General features: G+C 41.7%; 1 protein-coding gene across 1 annotated transcript in view; it reads left to right on the forward strand.

Moving 5' to 3' along the window:
• FREM2 (FRAS1 related extracellular matrix 2) overlaps positions 1-14,015 on the forward strand; it is a 164,061-nt gene that overhangs the window by 94,952 nt on the left and 55,094 nt on the right. The window contains exon 6 of the mRNA XM_042903796.1: positions 137-388. Within this exon, the coding sequence (XP_042759730.1) occupies positions 137-388 (252 nt within the window). The remainder of the gene's footprint in view (positions 1-136; positions 389-14,015) is intronic.

Here is a 14,015-nt window from a genome sequence, read left to right on the forward strand (position 1 = left end):
GGTGCTATGGTAATTTCCAGGGAGGTTCACATATACAGATTGACCGTGAAGATGTTGCATGTGAAAATAATCATTTCTGGAAACACGCTTGTGTGATATGTTCTACATAAACACCTTTTGGATTCTCTGTCCCCAGGTACGGCAGACGGAACTGTGCCGACGTCGGTGCTGTCCTACTCAGATTACATATCCAGACCCGAAGACCACACCAGTGTCATCCACTTTGACAGACATGAGCGTGAAAAAACGTGTCGCATCGTTGTTATTGACGACTCCCTGTATGAAGAGGAGGAAACATTCCATGTCCTTCTGAGCGTGCCCATGGGCGGGAGGATTGGATCAGAATACCCAAGGGCTCGGGTTACAATCGTCCCTGACAAAGATGATGGTAAGTGCTAATTTACTTGAAAGTTATTCCTCCTACCAGGCAGAACAACATCAGGCACAACCTTCTAGACAGAAAAATAAGAGCGTGAGAGAATTATGCACATTCGTATTATGCTTGGTTTCGTAGTGGGACTAAGTTTCAAAGTTGGCCGCATCAATCCATTTGGCTTTCTTGATTTAATGTTTTTAAAAGGCAAAAGTCACACCTGTGTATGCTTTCTCCCTCTGTACAGTTTTCTTTTATAATGCTGCTTACTGGTAGGTGATGAAATTTTTCCAGTCTCATGAGGAAGAATGGAAGCGATAATCAATTTAATTTATTTCCTTTTTGTTTGTTTTGTCTTGCTTTTATTTATTTATTTTTTTAATGTTTATTTTTGAGAGACAGCGAGAGTGCAAGTGGGGAAAGGGGGCAGAGAGAGAAGGAGACACAGAATCTGAAGCAGGCTCCAGGCTCTGAGCTGTCAGCACAGAGCCCGACCCGGGGCTTGAACTCATGAACCATGAGATCATGACCTGAGCTGAAGTCGAAGGCTTAACTGAGTGAGTCACCCAGGTGCCCCTGTTTTGTCTTGCTTTTAAAAGTTTATAGTTTGCAGTATTAATCTCAGTATTTGAACTTGTTTAACAAAGAAACCCGTCAGACAAGGCTGTTAATAAACAAGTAACTTGGGGCACATGGGTGGCTCAGTCAGATAAATGTTTGACTTCGGCTCAGGTCATGATCTCACAGCTTGTGGGTTCTAGCCCCACGTTGGGCTCTGTGCTGACAGCTCAGAGCCTGGAGCCTGCTTCGGATTCAGTGTCTCTGTCTCTGTCTCTGCCCTTCCCCTGCTCACACTCTGTCTGTCTCTCTCTCAATAAATAAATAAACATTAAAGAAATGAATAAAATAAAATAAATGAATAGCTAGAAAGATAATAAACATATAGAAAATAAAATCCCACAGGTAGCTCCCTGCACCAAAAAGGGAGGGGGGGTGGTTATCTTAGAGGGAAACTCAATTATCATGAAATAATCCCGCTTTTGGAATAGAAAACGGAGAAGGTCTTATCTTCCCAGCTCAAGAAATAGTTTGTGCCTTGAGAAAAGAGAACCAGGGGGACAATTGTGAGTAACCTCTTGAGGAACAGAGAGAGCAGCAAACCGAGAGGACCCCCCCCACCACCCAGTACTTGGAATATTTTTCTCTCCCTCATAGTCGATTAAAGAGGAAGAAGCTGGGTGGATGAATCTTGGCTCGGAGAGGAGCTGGAAAAGAGTCAAAATGTTTTCATTCCAAATAACATGAAAACTCAGGAAAAAGATTATAACCTACCAGGGAGGGTCTTTGACAGTTAAGAGACAGTTAAGTTAAAAGGATAGTAATGTGGCTTGTGAGCTTATACTCTGTGCCAAACACAGCCCTGGGTCCTTTGTACATCATCCTCCTGACAATCCCATGAAATAGATCATGTCTTTTTTTTTTTAATGAAAACGTTTAAAACCACTAGTGACAAAAATTAGGAAGGATTTTATCAAGAGGCATTTGAAGAAAGTGTTGATTCTGCTATCACCTAAATGATGTCCAGGTGCTTTAGCTTATTTGTCTATAAACTAATAAGTAATTCTGTTCTGTATTTAAATAAAGTACAGAAATTTTATTTTAAATGATCTTAGAGAGGAAGTCAGGCAGCCAAAACAGAGTTACTAGTCCACACTAAACACCTATCTGCTATCTAGATATTTGTCTATTTCTGTTAACGTAGGTAGAAAGATCGTGAGATTTAATTTAGAAATAGTAAACATAATTAACGATTACTTCAGCTCAGTTTGTTTTGTTGGCAAAAAATCTTTCCCATATGGATTTTTATGGGATGTACATGGGGAAACAATAAAGGTATACAAAGAAACCATTATTTGTTAAGCGCCAGGCATTTTCATAGGTACAGAGCTAAGTCGTTTCAAGGGTGAAGGGTGATGTCATGATCCCTGTTTTACTATGGCAAGACTGAGTCTTAGAGAGGCCAACTGACTCAGGCTGACTTGAATTTGCAAAGTTAGTACACTACAAAGTTACTATCGGGGCCCCAAATACATGACTTTTCTACCCTGTCACTGGTATCTAAGGGTGACAAGTTTGTGGAAACCATTGGCACGATGTCTACTATTACATAATATTTGTAAAATACTTTATTATTACGAATGCTTCACTGAGCTTTCCATTCCCTAGTATAGGCAGCAGAAGTGGTATTCTGAGTGGGGTAACTAAAGCTCCGAGAGCTGTTTGCCCCAGAATAGGGCTGGGGGGTTTGGGGCCACAGGCTTTGATTTCAGGGCTTCAGAACGCCACGCAAGCATTGGACCAGCAGACTGTCAGGAATACTATCAGGAACCATCTTCATTTCTTCATTCCCCCAACCCCTTTTATGTCTCCTTCTGTTTTCTCTCTTCTGTCTCTTCCCTTCTACTCCTAACACCACTACTCTAGTCCAGAGAGACCCTTTCCATCTCACATGTAGATTGTCGTGAATTCACAGGTTTCACATCCTGGTATGTCTTCCCATGCAAACCCTTGTTCCCACTGCCACCAATTTAATCTTTCTTAAACTCGAGTCCATGCCTTCCCTCAACACAAAACCATTAACGGCAAAATGTTACCACCATCAGGAGGATGGGAACATTCCCCTTTCCTCGCCCAAGAGCCAATAATGTACAAGAGGGAAAAAAAATAAAGCATTGCCTCAACTGTGCTGGTGGTATAACAGTGGAGAAACCTCTAAAGACTGAAGTTATTTCTAAATTAAAAGCAAGATTTATAAATGTTATTCAACAAATATTGCAGTTATTTTCTTAAAAACATAACGGTCTGTCTGGTCAGGATAAGGAAGGAAAAAAAAAAGAAAGGAAAAGGAAAGAAAAGAAAGGAGAAGAGGGGCACCTGGGTGACACAGTCGGTTGATCTTGCGACTTCAGCTCAGGTCATGATCTCACAGTTTGTGAGTTCGAGCCCCACGCTGGCCCTGCGCTGACAGCTCAGAGCCTGGAGCCTGCTTTGGATTCTGTGTCTCCCTCTCTCTGCCTCTCCCCAACTCATGCTCTTGCTCTCTCTGTCTCTCAAAAATAAATAAACGTTAAAAATAAGTAAATAGAAAGGAAGGAAGGAAGGAAGGAAGGAAGGAAAGGAAGGAAGGAAGGAAGGAAGGAAGAACAGTGAGGTAGACACAGAGCGGGTCTCAAGAGAACAAACAAAGTCAGCCTGAGAAGGAAGAATAGGACAGTCCAGGAAATTAGCGGAAGAAATGAAAGAGCTTCATATCTAAGGAGGAAAGGAAAGGACAATCCAGATGAAAAAAGACTAGAGACAAGTCTCCAGAATAAACCACTTGTGCACATCCTGTACCCATTTGGGCAGTGAGTCTCTCCCTCCACAGTTCTTCAAAATGCCACTAGCAAAATGAACGCTGCTTACAGCTCTTCAGCCGCTTTCTTTTTAAGTCTTCAGAAGCTCAGCTCTGAGACTACTATGACCTATCAGAAGGAATTATTCCCTGGACCACGTAGCACGCGCAGCAGATGGCACAAACTCTTCCTGAGGCTTAGTCTCCACCCTGACGTGGAAGTTGTGGGGATCGAGCTTGTATTCAGTGCAGTGAGAAACCGTTTGAGGATGGCTTCCACGCTTCGCTTATCCACTGCTGCCTCCCCACAAAGTTCTTTTGGGTGAAGTATTTCAGAGACCATCCCACTGGCTAAGTGATCATTTATAGTACTCGTTCAGTGAGATTTTCTGATGTGTGCAAAATCAGTGCTGATTACTACATCAGATATCGACCTTTGGCGAGATTAACAATATCGACCTACAGTGCTTAGGACCTGCCCTCGGACCCCAACCTTTCCTTCTCGTTGACTCGTCACAGTTTGTTTCCTCCTTAACTATTAGCAGCATCGTTTTCTTTCTTTCTCGTTTCTTCCTGTGCTAGGTAGGACTTTTACCATAATGTTGCATAGAAGCAGTGGAATAGGCATCCATGGGGGTTTTCTTTTTGTTGTGTTCTGACATTCTGGGTCTTTTTTCTGACTGAAAGGAAGTATTGAGAATGTCCCACCATTTGGAATCATGTAGGCTATAGGATTCTAGTAACATTTTGTTGGGTTAAGAAAACACACAATCTGACAAAAGCTTTTAGCAGAAGTAAGTCAAATCTTATCCCATCAAATTTTCTGCATCTATTGAAATTATCATGTAGTCTTTTTTTTCCTTCAGCCTATTCACGCTGTGACTTGCACTTTTCGATGCACTAGCCTTAAGCCACATGCACGTGCTGGAATAAACTTCCTCTTTCATGACCTATGTTTTATAAACTGCCAGGTTAAATTTGAGAATATTTTATTTAGTACTTTTGCACCTATGTTTATGAATGAGATTTAAGTTTGTTGATTCGTCTGGCTCTAGATTGGAAAGGAGTCAAGCGAGAGAATCAGGTGCCTCACTTTCTACATGTGAATTTTCTGGTTCGAGCCTGTCTCGTTTGTTACACTGACTATTCCCCCATTCCTCACGTTGGCCACCATCCGGAAAACTGCACATGCGTGAAGAATAAATGCAAAAGTACAAAAGACACAGACAACAGAAAGCACCCTATTTGTTTCATCTGGCTAATTCCTATCCTTACCATTTGCTTGACTTTCAAAGCCAGAAAGTATCTTCCAGTAAGAGACTTAGTGTCTTTCAGCCAAGTTGTATCTCCCATGTCCGTTTTGTACTCCCCAACATACTGTAGCTGACCTTAATTTTCATCACGTAACAAGAGGTCTTTCTGTTTCTCTGTTGAAAGATCTTTTTTTTGTAAGTTTATTTGTTAATTTTGAAGGGTGGGGGAGGAGCAGAGAGAAAAGGAAAGAGAGAATCCCAAGCAGGCTCTGCACTGTCAGCATGGAGCCTGATGTGGGGCTCGAACCCATGAACCATGAGATCTTGACCAGAGCTGAAACCAAGAGTCGGACACTTAACCAATTGAGCCACCCGGGTGCCCCTGAAAGTCATCTTAATACTACCATATACTTCTCCACACAAATATCACAAAGAGAAATATGGAAATGAAAATGTCTTTTCCTTTCTTCCGTGAATCAAAATGTCTTGAGGGTATATATTTGCTGCTGTAAGCCATTAATCTTCCTGTGTTAGGACAAAACCCTTTGGTTTGGCATCTTTATTTTTTTATTTAACCCCTTAGCTTTCATTGATGTCCTGTCTTGTGGGAAAAGCACCACAAGGTCTCTGAAGATGACATAGAACAAAAAAATAAATACTCCTTTGCCCTCAGAAAGCTTTCACTGTAATGAAGAAACAAGGAAAGCGCATATTGAGCACATCCACCAACAGAATTATTCCCCAGAAAATGCATAATTAACTATACACAAATAAGACGGTGTCATCTATTTTAAAGAAGTTCAAAGTTTGTTAACTTAAAATTTTTTTTAACTTAAGGATGTAACATTTTTTAACCTAATAACGTACAGCACAAGTTTCGCTTTAGTAAAAGAAGAGAATTTCCACTTTAAAGTTTCCTTAGCATAACTCGAGAGATGGAATCTCTGGATAGTGTCGTATTGTTTACTGTGTATTCACTAGTTCAGCAATATTTTGTGGGAATCCAGTATTCACTCTAATCATTCAAAGACATGTAAACTGAGCGCCTCTGTTCTAGCGACTGCTGGGTGCAAAAGCAAGCAAAAGAACCACAACTTCCAAACCCCTGGGCTTTTCACACTTTGGGGGATACACAGATAAGTGAACACGCAAGCATAAAATAAATGTGATAAGTGTTCTGCCAGGAAGGGACATCTTTCCCAGCCCAGGTTCAGAAAGGGATTGTTTTTGTTTTTTGTTTTTAACATTTATTTATTTATTTTTTTTTTTTTGAGAGACAGAAAGAGACAGAGCGTGAGCAGGGGAGGGGCAGAGAGTGAGGGAGTCACAGAATCTGAAGCAGGCTCCAGGCTCTGAGCTGTCAGCACAGAGCCCAACGCAGGGCTTGAACTCACCAACTGAGAGATCATGACCCGAGCCAAAGTCAGACACTTAACTGACTGAGCCACCCCAACGCCCCAGGAAAGGATTCTTAAAAAACATGATGTCCTAGCTGGAATTTGAGGGCAGTACCAGAGTACCCCAGGGAAGAAAGAAGGGAAGTATGTTTCCGGGGAAGCAACTCTCAAGTGCACAGGCTGAGTGCGAGTGATGAGTCCAGGGGGCAGTGTGGACGCAACAAAACTCTACAGCCCAAAGGTGTGAATAACAAAGACGATTGGAGAAATGGAGAAAGGGTCAATCTCAGAGGACCAGGCTGCCACGTAGAGAAGTTGTGTCTTATTGTTGAAATAGAAATAGGGAATGACTAACAGGCTTTAAGTAGAATGACAAAATCAGATTCATATCTTAGAAATATCACTCTGCCTGAAATGTAGAGGATAGATTGAGCTGCTCAGGAAGCTGTTGGAGAAATGCAGGTGATAGGTGCAGTGGCCTGAACAGGTTGGTTGGATGAGGATGAAGGGACCAGGAGGCATCCAAGAGATATGCTGGGAAAGAATGGGCATGACATGGTGATTGACTGGACAGGAAAGTCCGAAGAATGACGCTTTAACTTCTAGCTAGGGCAGTTGTGCTAAGACTGGTCCAGTTCACCAAGATAGAGTGAGCATAGGAAGAACATGAACAATGAGTTCATTTAGAACATGTTAGTTTGAAGAGCCTGTGTGATTTCAAAGTACTACCCATGGAGTAGGAGAATGGAGATATGGGTCTGGACATTAGGATGGAACTATGCTCTAGAGACATTGTTACATGTCATCTCTGTTGATAATAACAAAGTCATGGGAGAAGATAAGATTGTTTAATGGCTCCCATATGATTTATAACATGGGCATATTTTACTCAATTCTCTTATCTTAAAAAACGGAGTGCATTTCATGAATGCTAAGGAGAGAATGGGAAAGAGAAAGGTAGTCCCTAGAAGGGTACGACAATCCCAGTAAAGAAAGTGTTAGAAAGTTTTATTCATGTCTCTAATACTCAGTTTCCGTGAGTAAAATGGGGATATTAATTTTACGTATATTTTTTTTCATTTTAAAAGTTGACATCTTATGAGTATGTTTTGCCTGTCGTGTACATATTTATAAATGAAAACAATACTGCTAGCCCTAAAGTACTTTCATCTTGGAGAGAGGAAATAATGCTGGCTTAATGGGGAGAAAGGCAAATTATATGCATGCACGATAATACTGATACATACTAACAGTTGTCACTTCTGAACACTCACTATGTGCCAAAAATTTTACATGAATTACCTAGTTAAATCTAAAAACAACTCTGTGGAATAGGTAGGTATCTCTGTACTTGGCAGATGGAAAAACTAGACTGAAGCTAAAAAAATTGCTTAAGAACACACAGATGTAAAGTGTTGGATACATGTCCTAAACTTAGGTCTATTTAACTCAGAATCGATGTGCTTCGTCATTAGGCTATAATGAATCCTGAAACTCACCAAGGGGATTAAAATGTAAGTAATACCTAGTGACATAACTGAAGGGAGGCAATTGACATGGAATCTAGAAAAGAATAAACACAGGTCCGTACTGGTAGGGAGGGAAGGTGTGTTGTTTCTGAGGGTGGCCAATCTCTCACTCATTAAAAATTATGTAACTGGAGTAGGGAGAATGTTCAAGCCTGTTACGTAGTTGGATGAAATATTCATCCCGGCTTTCCAACACCCTTTGCTCTGACTGCTGTGTCTGGTACAGCAGATGGCAAATCACCTAACCATTCCCTGACTAATAAGAAATAAATTTTTTGTAACTTTGTAACTCAGAGCAATCAGAATTTTAGAAAGTGAATTGGTTCCCCAAAGCTAGATGGTTCCTCAAGTAAGTAATGAGATGGGGTTTCGGTGCCTGCACAGTAGAGAATCAAGAACTACGCCCGAAGCAACTTTTTTAGGTACCAATATCTGAGGATCTCACCCAGAACCACGGGTCACTCTCTGTGGTCTGAGAGTAGAGCGGGGGTTCAAAGTGCAGCAATACGTGTGATAAAATCCGTGTTGAATCTTTAAGAAGCTAACGCCTTCCTTGTGTTTGGGAAAGACTTCCACACGAGCTTATACACTGACACAAGAATAATGCCGTCCCTTTGGGCAGCTCTTCTAAACATCCTCCATCAATGTCCTTAACGCGCACAACTTCAGGAATGGTTACAGCATTTGTTCACTGGGAAGAGTATTAAGTCAGGGCTAGCAGTATTTCACTAATCTTTGCTGTCAGTCTTTGGAAGTTAATTAAGGAATATCCAAGCTTCCATTTTCTGCTTTTGTGTGACAGCCCGCAGGGGTTTTCGCTAAAGTGACTGGCTTCCTCGACCACCCTAGACAAATTACCATTCTAGATATGAGCCAGGAACATGTAAGAGGCAGCGTGGTGAGCCCTATGGTAAATGTAACTCAATTCAATGCTGTTCAAAAGCTTACTGACATGAGAAAAGCTTTCTCAACAGTAAGGCTACTTTATCGGGGGAAAAAAAAACATTTCAAATACTAGAAAAATACATCGTGGTATGGAATGTGGGTGAAATATGTTTTATTCATTTGTGCTGAGCTGAAAGACCTGGTCTCCATCGTTTTTCTTCTCTAATACCATTATTTGATTAGGGTAAGCTCCAATTAAGTAATGCCAGGCCAGTCATTGTTCAAGTTCAATTAAAGTAACAGCTTGACAAAACAAAGTCACATTCTGGTTTAGTAATGCTTGAGTTAGAACAATATTAAAAGTCAAGACATGGGAAATGAGTTTCTAACTGCTTAGAATATTAATGCATTGCAGCCATTAGCAGACTATTTAAAATAGTTGATGATGCTAACTAAGGATTTAGTGAATGCCAGTGGGTGTTCAGTGAGTGAAAGGTATTGCCAGAATGATAAAGATTATACCAGGTTTTTCACATGGCAAGGATTCTAGATATAATGATGTAAATATTATACACTTTGGAAATAACAATAGAATAAAATAGCAAAAATGAAATATCCTGCTGTACGAAAAAAAATTGAATCTCACATATACACACACAGAGTAAATGTTTGTTATGCATTTACAGAGTGTGACAAGTGGGGACTACAGGGACATTTATGACATAGACCAGAATCTCACAATGCTTATGGTCTATTTGGTAGGAAAAAAAACCTAAGTGCATAAAATGTTAAAGGAGAATGATTCATTTCAATAATAATTTGAAACAGAAAAAAAGGAGACTCAGAAAGCAGAGTGGGATTAAAGGCAATTGCATGATCACTCTGTGAGTCAGGAGAGGAAGAGAGAAAGACCAGGCAGAAAAGATTCGGGTGAATGGAGAACAGAGCCAAGTATTCCAAGATTACACGAGTGAGAGCTTGAGGGAGGGAAAGGCTTTGAGAGCAGGGGACAATCCATTTTGGCCAGGTTTGGCCTTTTCCGAGAAAGGTTGAGTGCCCATCTCCTTTGATTGACCCTTAGACCAGGGCTGTAGATACACTTTACTGTTGTCCAGTCGAGGAATCCTGAACACTCCATTTTTTTTCTTGGGTCTGTTTTCCTCATTTGAAACATGAGCGTGTTATCACCTGGATTTCTTACCTTGCAGAATTGTTGTGACGACCGAACATGATCTGTATGAAAGCACTTTAAAACGTAGCTAAAGAAAAGAAAGGTGGGCATCATGAGTCTGAAAAAGAGGTTCGAAGCATACCGGGGGTGACATTGAACGAGATAAGGAGTTCTGAATTTATTGGGTAGGGAGCACCGGAAGTGTTTGAACAAGAGCGTGCAATAATCAGAGCTGTATTGGGAGGTTATTAACTAGAAAGCAATGTATGTGAACAGAATTGGAACGTGAAGCGTAGAGTGAGATGGTGAGGCTAGAAAGGAAACAACCTACTGTTGTAGATACCTGCTATGACTTGGACCTCGTGCATGTCGGAGGGAGGAGGGGAATTTTTAAAAAACTTTGTGCTTGACAGGCTCAAAGTAGGGAGGTGTACCATTCATTATAGGAGGTTAGATGAGGGAACCAGCTAGAAGAAAGGAGGTTGGAAGAAGATGAGAAATTCTGTTTCAACACACCAAGTTCAGGTTAGCCATGCGACGCCATTGAAACTGGGCAATAGACCTCCATAAATATGGAACTGACTAAGCCGGAATTAAGGATTTGGGTTGCATGCGGTGTTGTGCACCAGATGGTCATAACTGAAGTCAGAAGGATGCAGGAGGTCCACGAGGGTGGGTGGGGAGGGTGAAAGGATAGATGACCATGTAGTACAATTTCACATGTATTTCCAATAAGTCAAGTGTGTAAAGTAGAATAATGAAAGGCTATTAGAATATATGTCTATTAAATAATATACAGATTTGGGGGGGGAGCTGTTACATGCAAATTAATAATTAAGTATCCCTTGTTATATAACAAGAAAATTGCAGGAATGTGCAAAATGACGCACGTTATTGGAATTACCAAACAATAAGTACACTTTTAGGCCCTTTAAACTGGTTTTAAATGTTGCCCCTTTTTAAAATAACTAACATTAAAGTAGTGTGGTTTAGTTCCCTCATTTTATACTTTTCAGTTAAATTGAAGCCATCTATGATAAAAAGTTTACTTCATATCATTTTTTTTTTTTAATTATAATGGTTTCTGGAGGGTGTTGCAAGAATTATAGGCTTCATTCATTTCTAGCAAACTCCAGAGTGGGAGAGGGTAAGGAAAAGAGCGTTTGTGGATGTGAATGAGCGGGTCATTCACTAAATCTGAGTAGGAGGGTCCAGAGAAGTGAGGCTTGGTCTTTGGTTGGACCCTCAGCGTCCCTGTTTGCGATCCCGTCGACCTGATTCTGAACCCGGCTGGCCCCAGAGCCCGGCAGGCCCCAGAGCCCAGCAGGCCAGCCGTAGACAGGGAACAGCCCCACAGCGGGCTGAGGCTCAGGGGCATGTATTAAAATACGGCAAATGAACCAGGGTCCCAAGGGACTTCATTAGCAACCGAAGTACATTTGACTCACCCTGTTGTGGTCAGCGGCTCTGAAGGACTTGGGTGGTACACTGTCGCCAACTCCCCTGGTCTTTCCTGAACTGTTGATACAATGCACTGCTCGCAGCAGGGAAGGCATGAAGGGCTTCCGTCTACCACACACACGCACACTTGGCAAGCGGCCACTTGCCTCTCTCCCGCGAGGCCCATGAAAGCACTCACCCCCCGTTACCAGAAAAGACAGAGGCTCCAGAGCTCTCTACGAGAGCAGCTAACCATTTTGTATAGTTTACACTGAAGAATGACCTTATGGCCGCAAGAGAGTGAGCACAGGGAGCGGGGCCGGGGCACAGAGCCAGTCCGCCCAGAAATAAGCTCTCGAGTTCATGGAGTGTAAATTTGCAGGCTTGAGTTTGGCCGGGGTGGCTCTAAGAGGGTACGGCTGTGATACCGAATAGGACCACACTGGCCACACAATATTCAACTAACCCGTCTTTTTTTCTTAGGGCCTCATAGATATCATATACGTCATAAAATAATAATAACTAACATGAGCCCCTTGTGAGGTGTGCTGAGGCTTTTGTTTGAATTATTTTGTTTCACACACAGACACACAAACTAGGAGCAAGGTTTAATTGTGCCTCAGTGTCGTCATCTGTGAGTGGCTAGGTAGCTTGCTCAAGGTCACACGGCTGGGAAAGACTCAGCTAGGCTGACTGCAGGGTCCGTGGCACTAACCATTAGGCTTCCCACCTCATGGAATAGACACCGCTGCCTTCTGATTCTACACTGGACTACTAGAAGAGAGTGTGAGGTATCCTAATAGAGAACCCGACAAGGTAAAGCAAACCAGATACTTTTATACGCAAACAGCATCCTGGGAATCCTGGAATAATTAAAATGTTGACAGTTCCAGACATTAGGCATAAGCTACGTACATAAGCTATCTTGGTGCCCCCTTTACCAATTTTAATTCCTCAAGGATCGTTAGGAAAGCATAGTAGTGCATTCCGGTACTTCAGCCGGACAAGGAACAGCACTGCTTTTTCCACATCATTTAGCAACCGGCCCAGGGGAAGGGGTTGCACTGGGAAGGATCGGCGCCCGGCTCTCTTGTCAAGTCCTTATGGACAAATGCGATCTTGTGTTTGTTTGGTCTTTTTCCTGGTTAACACTGAATGCCTGACTCCCATCTCTTCCACCCGGGAGAGTGGATGCCGGCTATGGAATACCGTCTTGTAGACATCAGAGGGTAAATATTGCTGATTTATGATCACCGAAACCCTGGAAGCAGATCTCTATAAACATCTGTAGGAACCTCAAGATCTCAAGTCACAGACAAATTCCATTTTAGTGCTAAAAATCACATACATCTGAGAAATGACTTCTCAGATACACGACTTCAGATTTTTTTACGGTTAAAATTATTAAGAGAGGTATTACAATAAGGCAGCAAAAGGAAATAGAAGAGATGTCTTAATAAATGTTAAGCTAGCATAAGAAATTGCTAATTATGTGCCAGCAGCAGAGGTCTAGTGTATCCTCTTGTTGAAATCATAAATCACAAAGAAAATGCCGATACACCAACGGCTGCAACTTGGCTGAAGGCAGGGCTTCAGAGCCTTGACCTGCATGTCCCATGATGGAGGGAGAGGCCAGAGTCTGTGAAATCCTACAGTGAACTTACAGACGTGTGATCATTTATTTACTGAGTCCAGACAAGGCTCTGTGTACCTGTGGTCTGTTGCGGAAACCATGTACTTCATAAATTCCATTTTTGTTAATTTTTTTTAATGTTTATTTATTTTTGAGAGAGAGAGAGAGAGAGAGACAGAATGCGAGCAGAGGAGGGGCAGAGAGAAAGGGAGACACAGAATCCAAAGCAGGCTCCAGGCTCTGAGCCATCAGCACAGAGCTCGATGTGAGGCTTGAACCCACAGACCGTGAGATCATGACCTGAGCTGAAGTCAGACGCTCAACCGACTGAGCCACCCAGGCGCCCCATAAATTCCATTATTAAAAGACAGCAGCGTCTCCTTTTACGGTATTGGAATGAAAGATTCAGGAAAAAATTGGAACATAATGTACTGTTTTCTGACACTGTTGATCTGCCAGTTCATTGGTCACTGTACAGATGTGAGACTTCTTAGAGAGTTTGCCTCCTTATAAAACCTGCCACCAACCAAAAGCAGTTCTCTTGGGAATGAGGGCTCTTTACAGGGTCACCAGGTTCTCCATGTACCTTCCTTTCCCTTTACAGAGAGACGTTACCTTTCACAGGATGCAGACAGGTTTTATGAATTCCCTAAGAAGCAGGTCTTCATTCTGTCTTGCTGAAGCAGACTTCTGGATCTTTTTTTCTCCCTTTATTCCTAGTTTATAAATCTTATACCTGCCTTTCTTGTAACCTTAAATCTTCCTTTAAATGAGGTAGAGAACCTTTTTACTGACCTAGAGAGATACAAGATTGCCCAGTAAAGAATATGGGTAATATCATTGGCTAAAACCAGTGAACTATATCATTTTTATACCAAATAATTGTGATAATAATCTACGTTGGGAATATAAAATATAGTAAAACTAAAAATTCCTCTTT

Source organism: Panthera leo, chromosome A1, assembly GCF_018350215.1.
Source record: "Panthera leo isolate Ple1 chromosome A1, P.leo_Ple1_pat1.1, whole genome shotgun sequence".
NCBI lineage: Eukaryota > Metazoa > Chordata > Mammalia > Carnivora > Felidae > Panthera > Panthera leo.